The sequence below is a fragment of the Kryptolebias marmoratus genome, linkage group LG14 (assembly GCF_001649575.2).
Source record: "Kryptolebias marmoratus isolate JLee-2015 linkage group LG14, ASM164957v2, whole genome shotgun sequence".
Classification (NCBI taxonomy): Eukaryota; Metazoa; Chordata; class Actinopteri; order Cyprinodontiformes; family Rivulidae; genus Kryptolebias; species Kryptolebias marmoratus.
Window position 1 is genome coordinate 14929045 of NC_051443.1, and position 24885 is coordinate 14953929.

The 24885-nt window shown below is 34.4% G+C and overlaps 1 protein-coding gene across 1 annotated transcript in view; it reads left to right on the forward strand.

Annotated features, from left to right (window-relative positions):
- Positions 1–24885, forward strand: part of brinp1 (bone morphogenetic protein/retinoic acid inducible neural-specific 1) — a 123074-nt gene that overhangs the window by 69325 nt on the left and 28864 nt on the right. The window contains exons 3-4 of the mRNA XM_017407886.3: positions 654–844; positions 10118–10287. Coding sequence (XP_017263375.1) covers positions 654–844; positions 10118–10287 — 361 coding nt within the window. The remainder of the gene's footprint in view (positions 1–653; positions 845–10117; positions 10288–24885) is intronic.

The following is a 24885-nucleotide window of genomic DNA, read 5'->3' on the forward strand; positions in this document are numbered from 1 at the left end:
ACACACATTAGAAAGATCCACAGAAATCATTTCCAGCATTATTTTAACACCAAAAACATTTTACATTTTTAACTGCAGTCCCACAAAAAAGCAGCAGGACTGGGTGCTGTTTTGTCACTGGTGTGTTTTAAAATTGTGCTAAAATGCAATTTGGCATTTTAAATTTTGGTGCTGTGACAGAATAAGCATGACTCAATGAATGTTTTCTTGAGCATTTTTTATATATACAGAAAAAAAACAACATTTTATTACAGAGGAACATGACAGAATAATGGTCCAATTAGGATCTCAGCAGCAGTAATGTCAGCCTAAATAAACAAACACAAAATAATACAAAACACTGCAATTAGCAGACCTATTATAGTTGTTGGGTATTAGACTTTATTTTAGTAAAAATTAGGGTGTTTTGAACTTCATCAGAACTCAGAGGGGATTTATAAATTGTTAAAATATTTCAGTATACTTCAGTCAAATTTAGTGTTTTATTCATGAGATAGACCACTGTGTGAACCGCCAGAAGTGTAGTTTTCTTGCAAATGCATTTATTGTGATACTTTCTATAATTAATGTTCTGCCACTGTAATTAATACAGTTTTATTGTTATATACTGTATAATTCCAGTGTAAGCAGTTGTTGTTCTTGTAACCCACCAGGGAATTTGCACGTTGGAAGGTGAGAAACACGGCAATTGAGAGACGGGACCTCATCCGGAACCCCCTGCCACTCATGCCTGAGTTCCAGCGCAGCGTCCGCTTGCTGGGCCGCAGACCCACCACTCAGCAGTTCATCGACACCATCATTAAGAAGTATGGAACCCACATTCTCATTTCAGCCACCCTGGGAGGTAAGAGGGCCTCATTTCTTTCATTTATTCACCCTCTGAGTTTTCTTTTCCTTTCTTTTTTTTTCTATTTAAATTTATTTATATAGATTTTTTCATGTGATAACTTTATATTTATCATTTGAATAAAAATACACTTTTGAAAAATAAACTTTTTAGAACAAAAATAATCCTGAAAATACATCATTTAATGAAAAAATCTTACATTTTAGAATAAATCATGATGATTTCATGAAAACGAAAAAAAAGTGAACTTGCGTATTGGTTCAAGTAACATTTTAAACATTATCATGCTGATAAATAGTAATTTATATAAATAAATATCAGTAAATAATTTCTTCTTCTTGGATAATAAACTAAACCTCGCTTTCCTTGATAATTTATCTGACTGCAGCAATGTCAGTTAAGCTCTGTTTAATGCTTTGATTGCAGTTTCTTTCTTCAGGTTGCTGAAAAACTAAAATGCTGCAAAATCACAAGAGGCAGGATAAAGCAGATAGAACAAAGGCTCATTTACAAGATCAAGGGTACTGTGATCTTGGCGTGGCCACAGATAAAAGAGGTGTTTTTTCTTCTTTATGCATTGGCATGTACAATACTGTGCAAATATCTTGAGCTATCCCTTATTTCTTTGTTTTCCCTGAAAGAAGTGAAATTGTTTTCTACCCTCCAGATTGTACTTAACAATTTTCCAAACTTTCTGCAAGTCTGTTTGAAGTTCTTTGGGCATTAGCTGATTTTTTCCTCCTACTGATTCAAATCCAATTTTTGTACATATCAAAGGAAAAAAAAAGTTTTATTTTGTTTGTTTTTGCTTGTTTTTTAAGACAGCTGAAAGTGACTTTTTAATTAATCAACCACAAAAAAGCTATTAGCACAAGGGATGGACCATTGTTTGTGTTCTAATGTAAACCTGCGTTGTTTTCTCTATTTTCCAGGGAATACATAAAGAATAGAATAAAAGGCTCATGTTTTTAATACAGTATTACACATTATGAAAGAAAAATTTTAAAAATTCAAAAGTGTGGTGATTTATTTATATGGTGCAAATTAATGGTGCTGTATAAATTATTACAAATTTAAACAAGTCCAAAATAAATCTAACTGATTGTAATAAAAAACTAGTTTTAGTATAGTGTAGTACAATCCAAATAAACTTGCAACATTTTAAAGAATAAAACATGTTTTACCATTTTAAATTTAGAAAAACAACTCCGTAAATTTTAAAGTATTTGGTGTTAAAGTAAATGTGGACAATGACCTCCAAAATCTCACTTTATTATAATGCTGACAAATAACACAGTCTGGATTTTACACCATATGGTTTTGTCTAAACATTACAAAATAAATGGCTGTGAGTTATCTACAATCCCTGTATTTAGGGTAGGTGACAATAAATGCCTTTGATGGATGCTCTTAGTGGTTTTTGGCTGTCCTTTCCAAAATAAAAGTTAAGCATCTCTGCTGTTCAAGACTAAATATAAATGACTACTCCATATCTCTTATCTTATCTGAAGCTCTTGGTGATGCATGAAGGCAGCTGTGATTACTTTGGCAAATGCTTTTAAAAGATATGATTAGTAAGATAGCACTCTCTGTTCTTTAGACTCTGCTTTACATAATTTCATGCATGATTGCTAAGTATGCTACTAACCTGAGTAGTGTAAAATGTTTTGCTTTATAATCGTAAAACCAATGCCTTTGAGAAGGATTCTTAATATTTTATGTAATGGTTTTCTTCTCTATTTTATAACACTATGTGTTTTCCCTGGATCAGGGACCTCCACACTTACTAAAGATAGTTTAAGTAAGATACATGTATTAAAAGTTATACAGGATAAAGAGTTATCATAATTATTATTTATAAAAAAAAACACATTATCTTTTGAAAACCTAAAAGCTTTTGTGCTCGAGACAATGATCTATCAGTTTAAATGATGCTCTGTCTATAGGATGAGTATAAATAATTGAAAACAGGGCATTTCTCAGCTTTTCAGCTTCTGTTTTAAAGTTGGCAATTGAAATAAATTGCAATATCCTTTTTAGCCAGTTTTTAAGATTAGAAAACATATATATATAGTACACCCTATTTCATTAAGTAAGGCAAATTATTTATATTTTAATGTAGTAATTGTGTGCAATTGTAGCTTTTATTCACTTTTCCCACCCAATTGTGCTGCTGTCACAATTAGAAGGACTTGTGTTATAAAACAAACCAACATACATAAAAACCCTTGTGTTTTGTGTCCTATGTCCCTGACATCAACCATAGTGAAAATGCTCTGACAAGTTTGTTTTGTTCTAATATCTTGGGTTATGCTGCTGTATTAATGTGTTGTCTGTGGGGTTGTTTTATTTTGAAACAAACCATCTCTACTTTTTCTTTATTAAACTTCCTGCTCAGGTCACGATTGCTCTGCAGTTTTGCATTGCCTTAAAAATAGTCAGGTCTCACTCTCATTTGTCAACACATAAAAATGTTTTTTTTTTCAACTCCTTGTTGTAAATTATGGAAGCGTTAGGTTTCGGTGTTTAGTGTATTATCAGTAAAACAAGATGAACTTTAAAAAGCAGCTAATTCGAAACAAACCAAATTTTTGTTAGAAATGTAACTACAGATTTTTAGTTCTTAACCATACATTTTTATATATGTTTTGTATATTTTATTTTCAAAACTAGAAACACAATTTCAGATGGATCAGAAAGATCCCAAGTGCCCTAAATGCACCACATGGCTAAAAATGGAGAAAGTAATAATTAAAAAAGACAGAAATTATTGCAGTGTCCTTTTCAACCACAACATCCTTTTTAATCTTCTTGTATTGCATCACCTTAAGTGTTTCCTGTCTCTTTTTACATTTAACCTCTGGCTCATCTTTTCTGCTTTTGGATTAATGCCATATTTTCTTTAACCTTGGAGCCTTTTGTTTCAAGTTACTTGTCAGCACACTTTTATCTCAAATCTTACTTTGGCTCAATAAACAGCACTGCTATAAAAAAGACAAGAAATGAAAAAACATGTATCCTAGACTACTGATATGGATAGAAGAAGCTAATTCTTTATACGAATCAGCTTTTTGTGGCCTTGACTCATGTGATTGAGAGGAAAGAAAATGGTTAAGTGTCAAGAATTTCATTAAAATTTGCAAAATTGTCAGCGATATGACAGTAGCATCCACAGCCATTGTACTACAAAAACCTGGATGAGACTAGTTAAATACAAAATAGCCGAGCACAAATAATAAAAATAACACAAAAGTGAAACTCTTCAAACAAACCTTTGCTGCCCTATCTACAACAGGACAGTATCTTGTGCTTTTACCAGAACTGTATTGAAACTTCTAGTTCAATGCTTGCAAATATATCAAAATGATTTACAGAACAACACTAATCATGTCATTGGTGATTGGAAAGTATGCAAATCTGGCCGGTGATCATCTGTTAAAACATGTTAATCACACTCTTGGAATAACAATGGAATAAGAATGAGACTACAAACCTACAGAAGAAATTAGTACCACCGCAGTGGTGAGGTTTGTAAAATTCTTCACCAAAAAGAAAGAAAAAGTAGGTTCTTTGAGCTCTCACAAGCTTTGCCTCCAAATTATGGTACACATTTATGACACCTGACAAAACAATGGGTCATATTGCAATATGATTAACAAAGAATCTGCTAAACAGTCTTTCACTATTACTATTACTAATTCACTATCACTGTTACTATTTCAGTAATTCAGCAGCAAGCAAGAAAATACATTTCCTTTATCGTGAACAACTACAATAAGTAAACTTTGACAAAGCAGCTTTTCAGAACTGCTGAAAAATGTGGTAAAAAAGACATTACTGAATTCAACTCACTGCTGGAAAGAAACTCCAGCTTCACCATTCTAAAAATAACAAATATAATACTAAAATAGTTTAGCTGTGGTAAAGTTCTGACATCAGACTAAAATACTAAAACTAAATTTATGTCAGAACATCTTGTATCAAATCAGAATAGTGCACAGGGGTCAGTCATATTCTGTCGAACTGTCCTACTTCACAGTTTTTCTTCAGAAATTTTAGTGGATCCACTTGATACTGAACTGTGCTGTAACTATGTCACTGGAACTAAACACTATTCATGAAAGTTTGTTGCTGTTTATAACAATGCTACAATACAATTCCCCTAAATAGCCATCACTGCTAAGAAAATAGCACTGCACAGCAGTGATGACAACAGAAGTACAACTTAGTTTGGTTCAGAGTTGTTCTTTATACACACACATAAATGCACATGTTCTTATCAACTTTACTGAAGAAACAAACGGTTACAGACTATTAAATGCATCAAATTTTATCAGTGCACAGACACAAAAATCAATGCATATACATTCCACCCAAAAATAACATCTATTCATGGCTGCTTTACTGATGAATTTACATCGTGCTCTGTGTGTTGGTACGAATTGGTTAATCTTCAAATCCCTAGATTATACATTTGAGTCCTTCGTGGATGCCACCCACACAACTTATGAGCAACAAACAAGAAGCATCCATTAGGAGAGTGCATGCTCTGGTGAAAACATCATTACCCTGCTACATCTTCACACAGCATTCTTTTTTAGGCAATATTAAGGTTTAAATTATACTGCAAAGGAACTTTGAGGTATTTTTAAATTAAAGTAGGAGTGTGGAGTCTCAGTGGCAATGAACAATAATTACAGGATGCAGGTCATAAAATTCTGTTTTTTCCATTGATAGAGAGTAGCAACAACTCCTGCAACAGAAGCATAATGGGTATTTCAATACAAACTAGCATTTTTATTGTCAAAAAGCATCAGACTTGATTAAAACCAGAAACAATATGAGGGAAAGGAATGCTATTTAATCCAAAACATAAAACTCTTGGTGAATTTCATAACACCAGAGAAGGCAATGAATGCTTGTCTGATCATATCCTCATAAAGCCAATATACGTTTAAAGGCTTTTTCAAGATGGGAAAACTTGTTACTTTACTCAAGATTAGTTTACTTTGAGCTACTGACCTTTTTACTTTTGCACAAGGAGTTATGTTTTCCGACAAATCAAATCAATAAAAAAATCCCTACAAAAAAAAAAAAAGAAAAATGTTATTAACACATATTAGAAGCCAGTAAGAAAGTTGTGTCAGAGTGAAATCAGATGCACTGGTTTCACCGAGGTTAATCTTCTGCTGAAATGAGCTGACTTTGTGTGCCATCCAAAACCACAGAGTCGACAAGTTTGCAACACAGCTGAATTTTGAACAAGTACAAAACACAAAATGTAGCAGCCAGCATTTATGTAAAACATCCAACTCATGTTAAATGATTGTTGGTAGTCAGAGACAAATTAGTGCACTGTCTTCAATCATCATTTCCGCCCTACTGTGATTTTTGATCAGTTCAGGAGAGCAAGGACTTGAAATCTGTATATTTATCACACACGCAATGTGCAGGCATGACAACCATCATGCTGAAGATTTTGTAATAATCATGAGGTTGTAGCTAAAAGTTATTTAAAATGTGTTTTTCATTTTGCTACCTGCTCAACAAGAAGTGACATAAATCTATTTGAATAATTTTGGCAGATTGTGCCTCATTTTTTCCAGAACTTCATCTTTTTCTGTTTTTGTTTCTCTGACATTCGAGTTTTATGATATGAACACATTTAATTCATGAAATCATAAATTTAGAAAAAAACATAGGCAGAAAAAAGGACTTAAAAAAGTGTTTCACAGGGCCCAACGTGATCCTGTCTGATTTACATACAAATTAAATAATAAGAATAGTTATTGTAATTTAAAACTAAAGCTCTTGGCAATATGTGCAAATGTCATACTGTTTTGTCAGGTTAATTTCTAAAATGTATTTAGGAAAAAAAAAGAGGATTGTTACTTACTTTCTCTGAACGCTGACTGTCAGTCTAGTCTGAAAACCTTTGGGGAAACAATTATCATAACTTCCTGCAGCTATTTCAGCGTTTGAACGCTTTAACTTCCTCCCAACTAAAACCTAACGTATGGCATATGTGAATTTTTTAAATGAGGTATCGGGGGATGTATATTTCAAATGTAAGATTTCCCTGCAAACTTTGTGCAAACCATATGTGGGATACTCAAAGCTGTTAAAAGAAATGATTTCTCAGACTTCCCGACAAAAGACGTCTCTACCGTGAATCGGTTAAACTCTGTACTGATGCTGAAACTGGAATCTACATCAACACAGTTTGACATTTGCGCTTAACAGAGCCATTGAGAACAATAGTCCATAGTGCATTATGTACAGAGACAGCTGAATGTGATTCTTTCCCTGTGTCCACAAATTTAAAATACCAAAGGTGTCACTGCACATCCAAGCCTGTATATAAATGCTGAGGGAAGTTATTGCTTTTAAAATAAACTGTGAAGGAGACATTTGCATTTTGCTAAAGCTGTAAGGAATGTATAATATATATATATATATATATATATATTTCTGTTTGCTACTATTTCTATTTCATATATTTAAATCAGTTTTCCACTTCAAGTGAAAAAGCTGCTGGTTTCCCTTGGACTCCATTGGTGACTGTGTGCAATGGCCTAGAGAGAAAGAATGAATACAGACGGTCACACAAGTTTAAAAAGAGAGAAATCCAATTAAGTTTACTAAGAGTTGTATTTTTTTTAAAGATCATTCTCATGCTGTAATCCTAAATATAGAAACACAGTTCTGTCTGTTTGCTCATGTTCAAATCCAAGTTTTGTATAGACCAATTAGATTCATGAAAGTTACTCATACTGCCAGAAAACACAGGACACCTTTTTAAGATTATCTTTCATTCTTGTATATGTATACAAATGAGTGGCTTGAATGCGTTTAATGATCAATCGTAATAAATTTAATTCTCCATTTGTATGTACTGTGTTCGTCTTTGTTTATGGATTGTTCTTTATAAAAGCATTATCATGTTTCTTCTGCATGAAAATATCAAGCAATAAAATTTAATGGCCTTCATAAAATGACCCACAAAGAACACATTTATGGAAAATGGAGCACTCGTAGCCATCCTATTACCTTTAAAACCCTATTTGCTCTTCTGGCAATTACTGACCTCCACATGCATGCATAAAGATGTTTTTTTTTTCTACATATTTTCCTGATATCTTTGCACATACACAAACACACACCCTCTTCATGATTTGAGGGTAAACAGAGCATTGCTTTTTAAATACCTTTAAGCTATGAACATAAATTTCATACATGTTTATTACTTCTGGTACAGCAACAGTGTGGTGCCCAGGAATTTAACCTGGTTACATACATAAAAACACACACAAATATATATATATATATATATATATATATATATATATATATAGTAGGTTACACATTTGTTTGACCACCAGCAGTAACCACAAAACATTTATCATAGGAAGAACTACAGTATGCTATAATAAGTGGCAATACACATACAATATGGCAGATCAAGGGCTTAACGTTTGACTATTTTTTTTCTGCATTTGTGTAAGTTAAGTGTGTGTGAGTAACTTCACTATGACCTGAGGGAGAATTGGCATGGCAGAATCAGAGAATGGGTCCTCGTCTCTTCAGTGGTTTTAACCAGGCATGAGACGTTGGCCCTGATTCTTACCCGCCTTTAGTCACAGTCACCAACAGCTAACCGACCAATTCCAATGACTTGCTTGGGGTCAAATCACTATTCACAGCACAACAAAACTGTGTGACATCTTCTTGAACAAGGTCCAACATATGGTTGGCCTTACTTGTCCTTTCTGAAGGCAAGGTTGTGTGAAGTCTTGTATACTGTTTTTTTATGTACTGTATCTACTGGTGTGCAACATGGTCTAACGTGTGTATTCGCTGGGCTTCCAAGCCCTTTATAGTGTTAACAAATGAGCATATAATCTGAAAAAAACAGTGGTTGTATGGTGTTTATATTCTTCCTTTTACAGACACTTTTTGAAAAGTCAGGATCTCTGAATAAATATAAATCCTCATCTGTAAAAATTTAACATAAAGTACAACATGTACATACATATGGTGAATAAAAAGGATCTTCAGGGTTTCTATCTATGACCTCTCAAATTTCAATGTTGGTCATAGGTCTTTATTTGTTGGTACTACAATTGTACCATTTAAACAATGTTTACCATTTAGCATATTTACTTAACCTTATTTGTTTATCTATTATTTGTATTAGTTTGATTTCAGAAAACAAGTAGTGACTTCATGTAGGCCCAAACCACCAGGAAGCTGAAATTATGGCTGCAAACATGATGAGTCATCTTTAGTTTTGTTCTGATAGGTTGTTATGGCAACCAGATACAAACAGCATTAATTTTCTAAATGCAAAAAGGGGCTGTCATTTTATTTTCTTCATGACCAAATACTTATTCATTTAATCGTTACTGGTCTTGTCTGGATAATGGGTTAAATAGAAAAGAAAGAGATGACTCAGGACTTTCAAAGTCATTGAACCATTTACATGAGTAATTTTAGGCACTTTGAATGTAAACCAGTGACTAACAGTAATCCAGGCTCATGTAACAAAATGCTACAATACCAAAAAAGTATATGCATTCCACTTGTAGACGGCTGAATTTGAGATATTTGATCCTTACGCTGTATTCAGCAAAGTCTGTGCTGAAATTTCATTTTTTTATTGTTTTTTAAAATTAATTTATTTTGAAAATTTAGTTTTCCAAACCAAATCAAAATGTAGAATTCATAGTGCTACATTATGTTTGTATGTTTGCACGTTATATGTCTTTATACTTCATTGGGTGAAGTAAAATAAAATACAATAAAACAGTAAAACACATGATTATAATGGTCTTCTGCAGGATAAAACTCCTTTTAATATTGTGGAAGAAAAATCTATCTCACCAGAACTCTTTTGGAAATAATGCAATCTCAATAGGGGTAAATCCAGGGACATGTCTGGGGACGGTGCCAGTGAAGGATAAAGCAGCAAATATGGAAGCTGTTCCTGGAAAACTGGGGCATCCAGTTTCTCAAGATAAAACTGCTTGCCTTGGTATTCACTCTTCATACTTATCCATTATGTTTTGAACTCGTTGGCAGGTTAGATAAGACTGAATTGAACAACTTTTACAAAGAAAATATCTGCAGCACTCTCACATTATTTGTTTAGTGCACATTCACACATAGGAATGATTTAATTTACTGAGACCTTGAATAGTTATCTTTTTTTCTCTCAAAAACACAAAATGAATACTGCTGATCAAATTACTGTCTTTTTAATACCTGTAGGGGAGGAGGCGCTGACTATGTATCTGGCCAAGAACAAGCTGGACCGAAAGCTTGCAAATGCTACCCAGAATGTAGAAGCCCTCCATCAACTGGCCTCGTCCTACTTCATTGATCGTGATGGTACAATGAGAAAGCTGCATGAGATCCAGATCTCCACCAATGCCATCAAGGTTGGTATATTTTTTAATATGCACGTAAAAGCACATTCTTTCGATAATTTGTGTAGTTGCAATAATTAAAAATAAAAACAGAATGTACTGTTAATGGGTATGCCCACTGTATATTTAGTCACAATGCACTAACCAGACAACTTGTAATAAAGACATTTTATTTGTTACATATCACATTTAAAATCATAAATATTGAACATAATTTATTGTATCCTGACAAACAATTTTGGCTTTACTAATTATTGCCTACCACTATGAAATGTAGACAATCATGTACTTGCTTATGTCTGTGTATGAGTATGTGCAGGTGTCTGTCTGTCTGCAAAATATGTCATAATCAACTGGATGGATTTTATTGAAACTCACAAAACCTTTTTATTTTGGAGTCAACCTGATTTAATTTGACCACTTGTAATTGACCTTTGCCAACACAAAAACGGCTATCAGTCTGTCAATTTTACCAACATTGAATTAAAAATATTGTACAATAGTAGCTGAGAGTTATCCCCAACACATACTTTGATCACTAACAAGTTATCCAAGAACTTAGTTTAAAACTGTAGCATGCAAGGTGGCAGGTGATATGCAAGGGATACTACTTTCATTTGTGTTTCTTAAAAGTTGTCGAAAACTGTGCAAGAACAGAAAGCAGTGTAGAGAAATGTCTTTAACCGTTTGTACTGTCAGTTCAGGTCTTTCCTGGAAGACATTTATTACACCCAGCTTTCCTGCACAGTACACTGCACCGTGTTACTTGCATGTTTACTAATGAGAGAACGCAGTTATTAGGCGATTGCTGGCCAGAACATTGTGACAGTCTTCCACATAAATCCGTTTATCTGAGTGTTCTGCCACTTAGATAAACACGTTTCACTGCCACTGCTGACAGATGGTACATCTTACGAATAAAGTAAAAAACAGACACACACATAAATTAGACATCAATAAACATGTGTATGATAAAATTGGGTCAGATATTATAGTTTTCATATAGATATCTTAACACACATTACACTAGTGGCATACTGTAGCAGGTATAATAAAGAAAGAGCTTGCAGACAAAGTAGAATCATAGCTACTTAGATGAAACACTTTCCTACAGTATTTCTGTTAGAGCTGTGACTGCCACTGTTTTTTCCACTGCAGTCATTCACACACTGATTTGTCCATAGACACTGAGGAGTCGAAGCTGGGAGCAGCAACTCTAACATATAAATAACATCTAGCAAAACCAAATAGGCCAAAGTTTGGAAATATCCCTCTCTTGTGGCTGTGTTTGAGTAATTAAGCCAAGCACTGATTTCTGCTTCACCCAAAGAAGGGAAGCCATATGAGTTTGGACTAATGTTGTACAGGTTTTTGTTCAATATGAACTCAGAAACAAACAGCTCCATCAAACTGATTATTTCTCTCAACTTTATGAGTGATTACAGTGAATGTAATCACATCACACAGATTATTAGGTAATTTAAAAAAAATGTTACACAGCATTTAGTGCAGCTTTCAACCAACTTAAATATCACTGAAAATTACTTTTTAAAATAAAGACTATTCCCTTTGAAGATAAATTTAAGCTACATTCTATCATCATCAAAGTTGAGTTCCAAAAATATATTGAGATTTAATCACTAAAAACCAGTGCAAACCTTTATTAATCAGAACTATATTTCTTTCATGCTTGTATAACTGGTAAATATTATTTGCACAGGGATCCAGGACAATGTTCCTTGTCTGTTGTGACCTTGTTCATATGCACAACATTTTCCCGGCAGTGGATGCACAGCAATTACCATCGAACACACAATCAATCAAATAAACAACTAAATATATCAATAACATGGAAGTAAGCATGAGTGTGCAGAGCTATCTCTCAAATGCATTGTTTCAAATGATGTTAACTTGATTAACAAGTTTGCTTTTCAGAATTTACATGTACCTCCCTGCTCCAAAACGTTTTTCTTCTTTTTCCTTTTTAATATTTGTCCTATTATAAGTATTGACGTCCTGCTTTGGTAAAAGAAAATCACGGCTGTCCTTTGGGTAGAAAGTAAAAACATCCCTTTATAAAAACATTAAAATGGACAGGAAGAAAAAAAAATTTGATTGCACAATCATTTTTCTCTTCTTAGAGAAGATTTAGAGGTCACATACAAGGCCAAAATGCTATTGAACTCTTGTTCTTACATGGAGAATCAGCAAGCCTTAGTCATCTTAACCTAATGGATAATTGTTGAACCCGCCTACAGTAGAAATGACACTTACTTTAAACAAGCCATTGTAGTTAGTTTAAAGTCCATCTAGTTGTAATTATTGTAAATGTTCTAAGTTTCTATGCATCTGAAATCATACATGTATTTTTCACACAAAAAAATTGTAATTGGAATGCCACACAACAAATATAGGACTTTTAAATCTGCAACAGAAGATCTCCACTTGTAAATATTAGGGACATTTCAATCTGATAAGCATAGAATGGGACCTTGATGAACAATCTCCATGGATTTCTTTTTTATCAGCATAGATGAAAATGAACATATTTTTACATCTGAGTTAAGCATTAATTTGACACAGCTAAATATTATCTCAGTGTCATTGATATGGGGGCAATCATCATGGAAGTTTCATTCATATAAATGACATGGTGCAAAGAAGCATATTAGCAAATGAAAAAAAAAAAACTATTATAATATGAATACAATAATGTCTAATCTGAGTAACATTAAATTGTGTTGTCAGTAATGCAAGTCTATCAATTTGTCAAGGATTTTTGTTTTGTCTCATTTGTTTGAACGCCTGTAGCCACCTGAAGGCACTTTGACCAAACAGAGCAAATCAACAGGAGTGTAGACAACCTGGAGGCATATTGGACACAGACAAATGACAGAGATCCATGAAAGCTCAATTTAACTAGGATCTGCTCTGAAATTCAACAAACATCCCCAAGACTAATTGTTTCATTTTGCCTTGTCACTTATCATACATTTACCTTAAAACTCTTTCTGGAAGGTTTGGCAGTTGTTTCATCAATGAAATGCATTTTTTTTAAATATATCAAACAAAAAAAGGATAGGCAAAGTATATTCACTGTAACAAAACTTTCACGGGGAATGACAAATATTTTCACTCTGTGCTGTTCTTCCACAGGTCACTTTGACAAAATTACATAACACTGTAGATGCTTGACCAATTTTAATCATTTTCTTTAAGCAAACATTGCACCACATGTTGTCATTATCAGGTACAAGAACATGCCTAAAAATAGTTGAAGAAAAAACTTTGAACAGGTTGAAGAAACATCAATCAAGACAACTTTAACTTATTACAACAAAGTCTGGCTCATCAGAAGCAAAGTATAAAAAAAAAAAAAAACTGTGGAAGGGCAGTAAAACTTTTGCACAATGCTGTATATCTGTCAGGTGTCTGCACGCCTTCCGTACCCCTCCAAATCACCACAACCCTGTCTTCATTTAAGGAGCACCTTGCAAGCTTTTTGTTGTTGTGAGTGACAAGTGGATTAAGCGGCTTTGGCAGATGAGACTTCAGGTAGCAGGAAGTCAAGCATGACAAAATTAAGCAGGCCTGACAGGGGATGCTGCTGAGTCAGTTTATGGGGAGAGCAATGCTAGTGGTGTTGAGCGGACAGAGCCTCGATGGAGCGCACGCACTGACGCACATGTCACTGCAAAGCAGCGTGGACTGCAGGCCGTCTTATCAAATCTGATGGAGCTAGAACATATGTGTGGAAAGTAGGGGTTTTGTGTGAGCTTAGAAAATACATCAGTGAGTTAGTAAGCTAGATTTTGCCTGTCAGTTTTTTTTTTCTTTGTCCTCTGAAATTTGGTAATGAGTTCTTTGAAGCACACAATGGAAGTCTCCCGCTCCTCTAACAATGAAGTAAGAGCACAAAAAGAAAAGATATTAAAATATGAGGGCAGTAGATTTGATCTGTCTGGAGTAACAGTGGTGTAGGTGGAGGGAATTTAAAAAGGATGGCAAGCTTTTGTATTTTATTTTGTTTTTTCTTTGTTGATGCAATGCAGAGTTAAAAAGAAGATGCACCTTTTTTTCTGTTACAAGCTTCAGCATTCATCGTGATAGCTTTTTTCAGATTGACTTCAACACTTTTGGAATTATGCTTTTTGTGTGTAAGCTATATTGATCTTTTTTAGATATATTATAACTGATTTTATGCATTTATTTCTATTTTATTTGTGATTTATTTAAATGTCCCTCATGGTACTTTCTTAATCACTGAGGGGAAATCATATTATTACAATTAGAATGTTATTGCTCAGTAATTTTTTTATTTCAAATTTTAAAACCTTTATCACCAAACACTGAGAAGACTTTCAGCCTAGGTGAAATTAATTTTTAATCCATATCTTAAACTCTTAAAATGTTTTACTTCAAATATTGTCATTATTTTTGGCTATGTTACATCAAAAGTCTTTAAATTGCTCCTTTGCAGGCGTTTTACCTAAGTTACTAAACATTTATTTGACACAAAGTAAACGTTGATTTACTTTCTGTTTCTATGCTGCAAAAGGTGATTAGATCAGCTCAAAACAGGACGAATAGCAGCCTCTTTTCACCAGAGGACATTTAAATCAGCAGATTAAAAACCAGAGCAAAGAACAATATGATAGACCCCACCCGCCCAGCTCATGAACTATTCACCCCCTCCTTCCCTCAGGCAGAAGGTTCTGCAGCCTCAGAGCTCGGACAACAAGACTAAGAATCAGCTTCTTCCCTTAGGCTGTGAGGCTCATGAATTCAGTCCCTTAAGCTGCTCTATGGACTTTATTTTTAATAATAAAATTTTAGGTTATTTATTTAATCTTTGTTTTATTAATTCTAGACTGGTCTGATGATTACATTTTATTCTCTGATGTGTCAAACATGGTGAAGGACAAATAAATCTGATACTGACTATGCTGTCAATTAGCAATACATAAACACAACCAAACATTTATAAAAAAATATCAAATATTAGTAGCTTGAGGGGATGTGAAAACAGTGAATAATGTTTAGCTAAAAAGGAAAAAAAAATACTCTGAAACTGCAGTGTTATGTCAGCTGTCATATTAGTTTTTACTTCAACTTAAAGCTGAACTTTGTATATGTTGATCAGCAAGATAATGTAAATAATAGTGTTTAGACGGTATATAGGCAATGTGTTTAGTGAAAATATAAAATACACAATACATTTAATTGCATTAGTAGCAGCATCTACTAATGTATTTAAATACTTTTGAGCTTGTGAGTTATTTATATTTTTCAGATATTCTATAGCACCCAAAATAGCCTGTGGCTGAACTGTATTCTTGTATGTCTCAACTAAAAATAAAAGCAAGAGAAATTCCAGCTCTCTGGTCACGTTGGAAGCAGACAGACAGTGATCAGAATGTGCAGAGGAGGCAAAGTCCATCAGAAGGCATGGATCTATAAACACAGAGAACAAGGGCTTTGCTCCTCCAATATTGATTCAGTATGGCTGTGAAAGCTGCTTTGGAGTGCAAACTTGAAATCACGATTAAAAAAAAACAAAAAAACGTAGGTCGATATAACAGAAATGTTTCAGACATTTCCTGTCTGCAAGTAAACAAGGTTGAAGTCAGCCCAGTACTATGAGGAACTTGTAACACATGCATAAACTTTTTAAACATATATTTTTATATGACAATAAACATTGCATTTTCAACTTATTGTTCCTGCATTAAAAGATAAAAAATAAATAATAATTGCTATGTCCAGAAATGAGTGTAGGCAGAGACCAAAATGCAAACCCACTGAGGCATTGAATAACACTGCTGAAGATCTATTTTTCTCTCCACTTTATACACTGGAATTTCTATGCCTTTTTTCATAAAATATAACTTTACATCAGTAATAACTATCAACCTGAACCAAATGTCAGGTGTAGAAACCAGCAATTGTGTCATAATAACACAAGAGAGGCACCATCTGGCTTGTTATCAGTTTACAGTTCAAAAGCTGGTCTGTGATGAAGTGGGGTATTTTAGTACACTATAATGCACGAGTAACTTTTGCATCTGTGAAGGCACCAATAATGCTGAACAATACACTGGGGTTTAGTAGGAATGTAAACTACCAACCAGATTGTGTCATTTTTAGGAAGGCCTTGGCTATGTAAACAAGGCCATGGCAAACTATGCTTCATCCCAAGGAAAAAAATTCATACAACTTCTTATTTCTATCTTTGTTAGGACACTGTGTTGACTTCCATTCATTTGTGTAACACATCCATCCGTCCATCCATCCGTCCATTTTCTTATCCAGCTTATTCCTCTTCAGAGTTGCATACCACAACGTGGATTATCATGGGAATTATTAGTTGATTAAAAGTTTAAAAATGAGACTGCATAAAATGCTATGGTAGTTGAAGAAATGCAGAGCATTGCTTAGCGACATTCCCAGTGGAAACGCCAAAACATACACAAAACAAACTACGCAAAAGGACCGTTCAGAAAAGCAAGATAAAAGAAACAAAAAGGATTTGGCAAAGTTAGAGTGTACAACACGTAGACTCATTAATAAGTCTAATATTGTTATGCATTGTGATAGACAGCACACAACTTGGATAGTGATGGCCTGTGACTTGTTACACTCCTTTTGTAATGCCAATATGTACAGTATTTGCCTAATATTAAAATAGGTAAAGAAATGTGTACTATACAAACTTGTAAATTTGACAGCTATGAGAAAATGAAATTAGTTGTTCAAATACAATAAAACAGACTAGTTAGTTTTTAGGTTTATATTGAAGTGCACAAGCTGCTGACTCAAGAAAAGTGGTATAAAAATAAAAAAAAAGTCAAGAAATATTTCTTCAAATAGTATAGCTAGAATGGATTGTTTTATTTTATATGAATCAAAATCATAGGAAGCATATTCAGTATTTTAAATCAAAATGTAAGTTGTTAATTAAAATAAAACAATTTTTCAAGCTTTACTTGATTAACTGTCTTTATCTGACTACTAATGAGGCAGCAGAGCAGTATGAACATCAGGACAGCCAGCAGGGTGTGCAACAATCAGTCTTTGATGACATCAGACATCTGTGCAGAATCTCTTACTAATCTTCCTCATTAGAAACGCAAATGATTTTTTTCATCAAAGAGAAATACAAACAATTGTTTGATTGTTATTGGACTCCAACAGGTTAAACATGCTGTGCAAGCAGAAATGGATAGAATACAGAAAGCACATCATATAACGGTACCTAGGTGGAATATGAAATTGATGACTAAGGAGCACTCATTTTACCATGAAATAAACGTCTCTAATAATCTGTAATGGCCAGAGTGTTAAAAATGAGATGTGCTTTGGACAGAAGTGGGTTGCTTCCTAAAATGTCCACGTTCTCTTTGCAGACTACTCTATATCCAGCTGCTTTCAACTTAATGGACTGACTTAATGACTGACTGAGTGCACAGGGGCTGCTTTATTGGAATGAACATTTCATCTTAAAATAGTTGAAAAATTATATTAATTACAAGGATTAAACTAAGATTAGTTTGACATTGTCATCTCTATTTTTTATTATTTTCTTTCTTGATATCTGTACACAAGCATGTTTAGAACCAGACAAACAAACAACACTTTAGCCTGAAGTTACTGTTCAATAAGATATTACAGCATAGTGGTGCCTGTTTCCCATAAGTATATATTTTAGTTTTTGAGAAATGAAAGTATGTTTACTTGGACATTTAATTTGTCATATTTAGTGACAGAGGACCTCACAAATCTGAACACACGTTTATATTAAATGACTAAGATTTGTTGATTTAGAGGTAGACCAATTAGTTGGTTGCTCAAATAATTATACCATTTATTTCCCTTTGTTAAAAACTGGAATAGGCCAGGAACATATTAGGCCAATTAACAGATAAGCACATCTGCGGGCATCACATTGTTGTTATGCGTGACTCTGCACCCTTGTGTCAATCAAACAATTCTTCTTGCGACTAGGGTGACTTTATGAAAGGAGCACTCAACCAGAATATTATGCTACCTTTTTATTTTTTTTATTAACTGTGTCATAACTACCAAGGGAAATGATAAGGTTTAGTTTTTTAAATGCTGGTAGGGTGCTTGAAAGGTTTTGAGCCCTATGTTATCCATCCTATTGACTGTCACACTAAAAGTGATCATTCAGATTTTTTGAAGTTGGATTCAATGGAGGAGTTATGGAAAAATTATCATATTTTCTGTTGTAAAGAGCATTTTGAAGGACCTCAGTTTAGAAAAGTAAAAATTTAGTCCAAGTGGAGCCAAAACCAAAGTGGATTGCTGCCATCTTAAAACAACTCCAACTGTGACAGGTATTTTAAAACTATTATGCCACCATCAGTTATACATTATATGCGTATTCCTGTAGGATTCTATTGTTATTTGGGAAAGCAAATTGGGCAGCAGCAGCTAGCTATAGCACTTTCAGTGCAGCACGTGGAAGTCATATTTTATTTTAGCCAGAAAAACTGAGTAATGCAAAATTGACAGTAGTGTAAAGGTTTACAGTATAAAACAGTGTTTCATATTTATGAAATATTAAGAGTTTTTTGTTTGTTCTGTGATGGACTTGTGACCTGTCCTGGCTGTAACCTGCCTCTCGCACAGTGACTGCTGGAGACAGGCACCAGCTCCCTGTGACCCTGCAAAAATGGATGGATGGATGTCTGTATGTTTTTTTAAGATGGCAGTGATCTACTATGATTTTGGCCCTGCTCAGACTAGCTATTAGCTTATCACTCCAGTAATAACAAATCTATTCTTTTTTTTACAAACTGAGGTAATTCACAGAGCTATGTACAATAGGTAAAATATTACTTGTTTATAATCTTTTTTTGCAAAACCCCACTTCAGAAGATCTAAATTATCTCTTTAGTCCTTTGCCCCAATTTTTTCAATTACCATTTTTTTTCTTTCTAGAGTGTAAGGTATATCAGCAGCAAGCTGTTCTGGTTGCAGGCCAAAAATAAACAAACACCAAAATAGGGTTTATACTGTCAATTAGCCATCTGCTGTTCTGATTTCAAATGATTGACATTAACATCAATCACTGAAAAGCCCATAATGGGCAACCACTAATGTATGTTAATGTATATATAAAGACAGGTCCTTTCCTACTGTGAACAATATTATTCCTTGCTGATGGAAATAAATGACATGAAGTTGTTGTCTTTCTATGGCAGAAGTTGAATGCTTCAAGCTAGGATTCCAGTTGGTAGGGCCATTTAAGAATGAAATAAGATACCCAATGGAGTGTTGTAATGGAAAGAAAATGTCAATTTTACGACTGAGTGTCTTCCTGCAGGAATGTGTGATTATGCAGGAAGAGGTATGATGAGGAATTAACTGTGTATGTGTGTGCATGTGTACTATCATGGACGTATAAATGTGCACATGACTTGTGTGTCTGAGTGCATATACAGTTTTCATCCATGCGTGATGTGTGCACGAGTACGTGTGCTTTCCCACTGGGGAGGTGTGCTTACTGCATCCACCACAAGGTCACCTATTCATACAGTTACTCTGGGCAGATTTACACCAGCAATCAATATGCATGCTTCCTGATGATGCTGCAGTGCTGTGGGTGGTGGTACTGTGCCAACCACATGCAATGATCTTTTCTCCCATTTCATAGTCCAGCCGTGTGAAGCTCATACTAGGTGAGAAATGTAACACATAAACAATATGACCCAGATTTCTGTCGACGGCAAAGTTTAGAGCAATTTGTGTCTAATTTGCATTTGCCAAAAGCATGACAGATTTTATATGCAGTGTTGCTTTGGTGGCAACACTTGAAGGTGCCACGGTTATAATTAGAAAGCAGATAATTTTCTCTCTATCAATTAAAGATATGTTGAAAGAACTTCATACGAAAAAATGTGCTGCTTCACATAAAATTTAGTTTTCTCATCTTTTCCCCTCCATCTCAACCCCACCTCACCAAACCCCTCTAGTGGGACTTGCAGGACCACCAGAGTCATATGCACTATTTATGAATTTAGGAGAAAAAAAATGTCCTCAGAGACTTTCGGCAGCTAGGGATAGAGAACTACTGAGAAGCAAGTCTTTTCATGTCTATGTAGCCATAAATAGAAAGTCATTAAGAAAATGGCAGGTGATGGGCAGATTACTAAGGCTCAGCAGAGGAGATGTGTAATGAAGACAGTTGAACCTTACAGTATTCCTCCCAGTTCCACTCACCCATCTTAGTGCCTTTATCCTTTGTTTTTGTTATCTCGCATGGCTTCCAACCAGCTTTTTAATTCTCTTCGGTCTTTCAAGTATGAAAGCAACTTAGACGCATTGTATTGTGTGAGGTTTGGTTTCAGAGAATACAGACCCTTGAGTGTATTTTGAAAATAAGAAGTGAGAACACACTTCTCGCATGACAAGATCAAGGAAACTTGTCGAAATAATGAGTTCTCCGTGAGCTGGTATAATTAACTTTGTTTGTTTTGGGTTGATGCACACTGAAACACTGAGCACATATTCAAAGGTGGTATTCATGGAAATATTTACATGGAAGGGTGGATGGATGGATAGCTGGTCTTAAATTTGATAAATTGCGATCAGACATTTTTATATTTACTGATTTGTACACTGTTATGAAAATATATAGAATTTATTTTCTTTACATTTTTGTTTGTTTATTTACTTGTTTGTTTTTGTTTTAATAATCCATAGTGCGCAAGAATAATGTTTTGTTTTGTTTTTTCTTTTATGCAATTAGGCTAATCTCCATCAAATTGGTTGTTCTTTGTGTTGTTCATGTCTCATGAGCTAGCGTGTGTGTGCCATTTTAACTTTCTTTTTGTATTTTATAAGCCTTAAATACTAAAATAAACTTTTAATTACTAAAAGTACACACATTTGTGAGGTAAGCTTTAGAAGTGAATTGAAAATACATATGTGCTAAAAACTAGTAAATAATTTGACTGTTAAGTATGCAGTGGATGTTGTTTGTTTTATGCCTAATTAGACCAAGTCAAGAAGGCCACTTCCAGTCAAAATGAAGAAAGATGAATTCTATACTAATTAACTGATTTATTTACTTTTTGTAATTCATGTATTGCTTGAGATTAAAACATGCAACCAAAAATTGAGCTTGAGGTCAAAATGTTTGGCTGTCACACATAGACATGGATTAAGCAATAACTGAAAAAAAAACTCATTTGGGATTCATGTTCATAGACATAAGCAATATATTTTCACACAGTAAAACATCCAGTGCCCACATATGCTCCCACTCCAGCTGCATTGTATGTGTGCTTCCAGAATGGAAATTGTATTTTTAATTAAATAGTTTGCTTAAATAGGGAAACTTAGTTTTTCAACATTTTAGGTTTAGGGAATAGGGTGTTTAAAACAGAAGCAGAAGAAACTTGGGATCTTGTGTGCATCATCTCTTGTTTACTTGAGTAGATGATTCTCTTGATGACAGATGACAATAAGACAAAACGTTCCAGAACGTTGATTTTTGACTGTGGGCTGTGATACATTCGAGGACCCTGGTGGGATTCTGCTGTTGTGTTCTGCTTAATAATCCAAATCCTTTAAGTCCCCCTTGGCCCACTTCAGTCCTTTGATTGCTCCTTTTTCTTTTTATTACATTAAACTCCATTTTCATAATCTCATGTACCGCACTCTTATGGAGTGTTAGAGAAGAAGACAAGTACTGTGCTCTTCTAAAGTCATTCAGATTACAATGGTCAGTCCTTAATCCCTAAAGCTGACTATGTTTGCTCTTAATTTGGAATAGCAATTCTTAAAGCAAAATATCTGTGTGATTGATGTATATGTACATGATTTTTTTATATAAGTAACTGAAAAGGGAATTTCTTTGTTCTTCTATTTACCTCTTCTGACAAACTACAAGCCAATATGTGCCAGGCTTCTCACTTTTCCAAAGACAGAAATTCTTTTGGTGTTGATTTTAGCAAAATGGTTGAGAAGAGCACCATGAATCAGTCAACACCAAAATATAAGATTTTTGTGATTTACAAGTGTTGCTCTGAAATCCGTCTGCGTGTACATCTTATGCAAGTCCATGAAGTGCATTCCAAAGTCTGGTAGTCAGCTGATCCTAAAAATATATTGACGAGGTTGATGAAAACTGCAACAATGGGCTCATTACCAAAAAAATGTTTTCTATGAGAAATGATTGCAGAGTGGAGCTGGTTCAAACTTTGCAAACCTAAGCTTAAAAAGCATTAAAAAGTAGTCATATTTTGTGTGTACAGATGTACCCAGGTTTCAGAATAACTACTATTCTCTTATATGTTCAGTGTATAAGAAGTGGAAATAAAGACATGAAGATTGACACAAAGTTCCAACACAGCCCTTTTATGCCATTGTTACTGCTACAACTAAGAAGTTAGTTTTGTGCTTAAGTTGTAAGTATTCCATTAAAAACTAAAGTCACTGTTACAAAGCCTTTATAAGTGATTTCTTGTTCCACCTTTTCATTGTGGTCAGCAAAAAACTCAGTAATTTATTTCCAGTTTTGCTGTGAAGCAGCCAACTCATCAGTCTTAAGCTAGAGAAAAGGTACATCCATTATACTGTATTGACAAAATCCCTAACAGAAATATGTTGGGAAATAGGTGCAGCCATTTTATCCCACCTTTGTTGTGTTCCAGTAGATCATATAAATTAATATTGAAAGATTTATTCAATAATGAAATGATTGACTGCTATGATTACACAGTTCTCCTACACCCCTTCCCCCAATAGCCTTCTGCCAAGGGTAAGATATACATCTGTCTAATTTCTTGCTTGTCAGACTACCATCTGGTACAGTATCAGCAATAACGACAGGAGAAATGGCATCTCAGTCAGTCTCTCTCTTACACACGGAGGATAGGGAAATGTTGCTTACTAAAGTTACTGAGGTCATACACAATGGGTATCATTGAGGCGATTTTCTTTGTTTATTATTTTGATGTTTTGATTTATTTTCATTGGGACAGTTGAGTAATTTCTCACCTCAGCTGAACCTTCAAGACATTTTATTAATTTCAAGTGAAAGTAGTTGGATGATTTAAAATGTTTTCAGAAGCTTCAAACAGTTGCTTTTAGGAGAACATTTGATGTTAATATCCAATGTAAAGTAAGAAAAAATCTTAACAAAACATGGTACTTAGCAGCATGGTGGAGTGGTGGTTAGAGCTGTTGCCTCACAGCAAGAAGATCACAGATTTCACTACTGATTGAGGCCTTTCTGTGTCAAGCTTGCTTGTTTTCCATGTGCGTGGGTTATCTCAGGGTACTCCAGATTCCTCCCAAAGACCAAAAACATGCATGTTAAGGTAATTGGTAACTGTGTGTTGTCTCTATGTGGCCTGTGATGGACTTGCAACCTGTCCAGGATGTACTCTGTCTCTCACCTAATGATTACTGGAGATAGGCACCAGGTCACTGTGACCCTGCAAAAAAGATGGTAAAGAGAATGGATGGGTGGGTGGATGGATTTTTGTTAAGCAGAATGACTTGAATTTATTCTCCACTACCTGCACAATCTACATGTGAAAGGGGTTGTAGTTCCAAAGCAATGTAGGCTAATAAATCTTCCTAGCTGAGGAGCTTTGCTCCAGTTTATCATTTTGAGTTTCTGTCACGCAGATTTAATGTTTGTTTCACTGTGTCTGGCGTCATCAGTGTACTTTTCAGTCCCAGCATGCAGCCACTTTAATTGAATAAATTGTGATAAAATCACTATGTGCTGCTTGTGTAGCAGCAAACAGCAGATATGGCATTGTCAAGTTCAATTTATTAAATGCTGTTTGCTCCTGTGTGCCAGTTTTTAAATTTAACATTTTATTGTGATTGTGGTCGTTTTAAAGCCCTTTTCTTCTGTTCAGTCATTTTTAGTATTGTTGTTTTGGCACTAATAGGTCCATTATCTGTGTCAAACACAAGGTAATGATCATTTTATATGTAAAATGTTATGCTTTTTTGTGTTTGGACACATCAAAGTTGCCTGTCATGAGACATTTATGTTTATTTTATTCAACATAAGCTTTGTTGCAAAAACAATAATTTTACTACATATTGTTTTATTTTGGTGAAGTTGCTTTGCTAAAGTAAAACACTACAAGGCATTTTGCAAAGATTTGCTTTTCCTTTGTTTCAAATGCACCTCTTAAAGTTTTCAAATGTGGAAGGAATATATTTTAGAGTAGCATCCTCTAAATGAGCAAGCAGAATCACTGTTATAATCGGAGTGCAAATGTTGGAAGAAAGAACAAGCAGACTTCCTAAAGAAGGTCACTATCCCTTCAAAAGCTTTTTTAGAGTGACTCAAAGAAATTTACATCTTTGAAACAACTTGAACCATGCCACCAGCTGCTCCAATAAAACACCTTGAGAGGTGGTGTTATTTAAAAATGCAATTAAGACTTCTTTTTTAGGACTGAGTCAGTGTAGTCCTCACATTAGGAGTGGTGTAAAAATTGCTTAGATTATAGAACCTTTCACAATGTATGGCAAAACTGCACAATCAATGCTTCTTTGTCTGCGAGCCACAGGGTGTAAATTTACTACTGTGAATGCAGTGCAATTAGCACA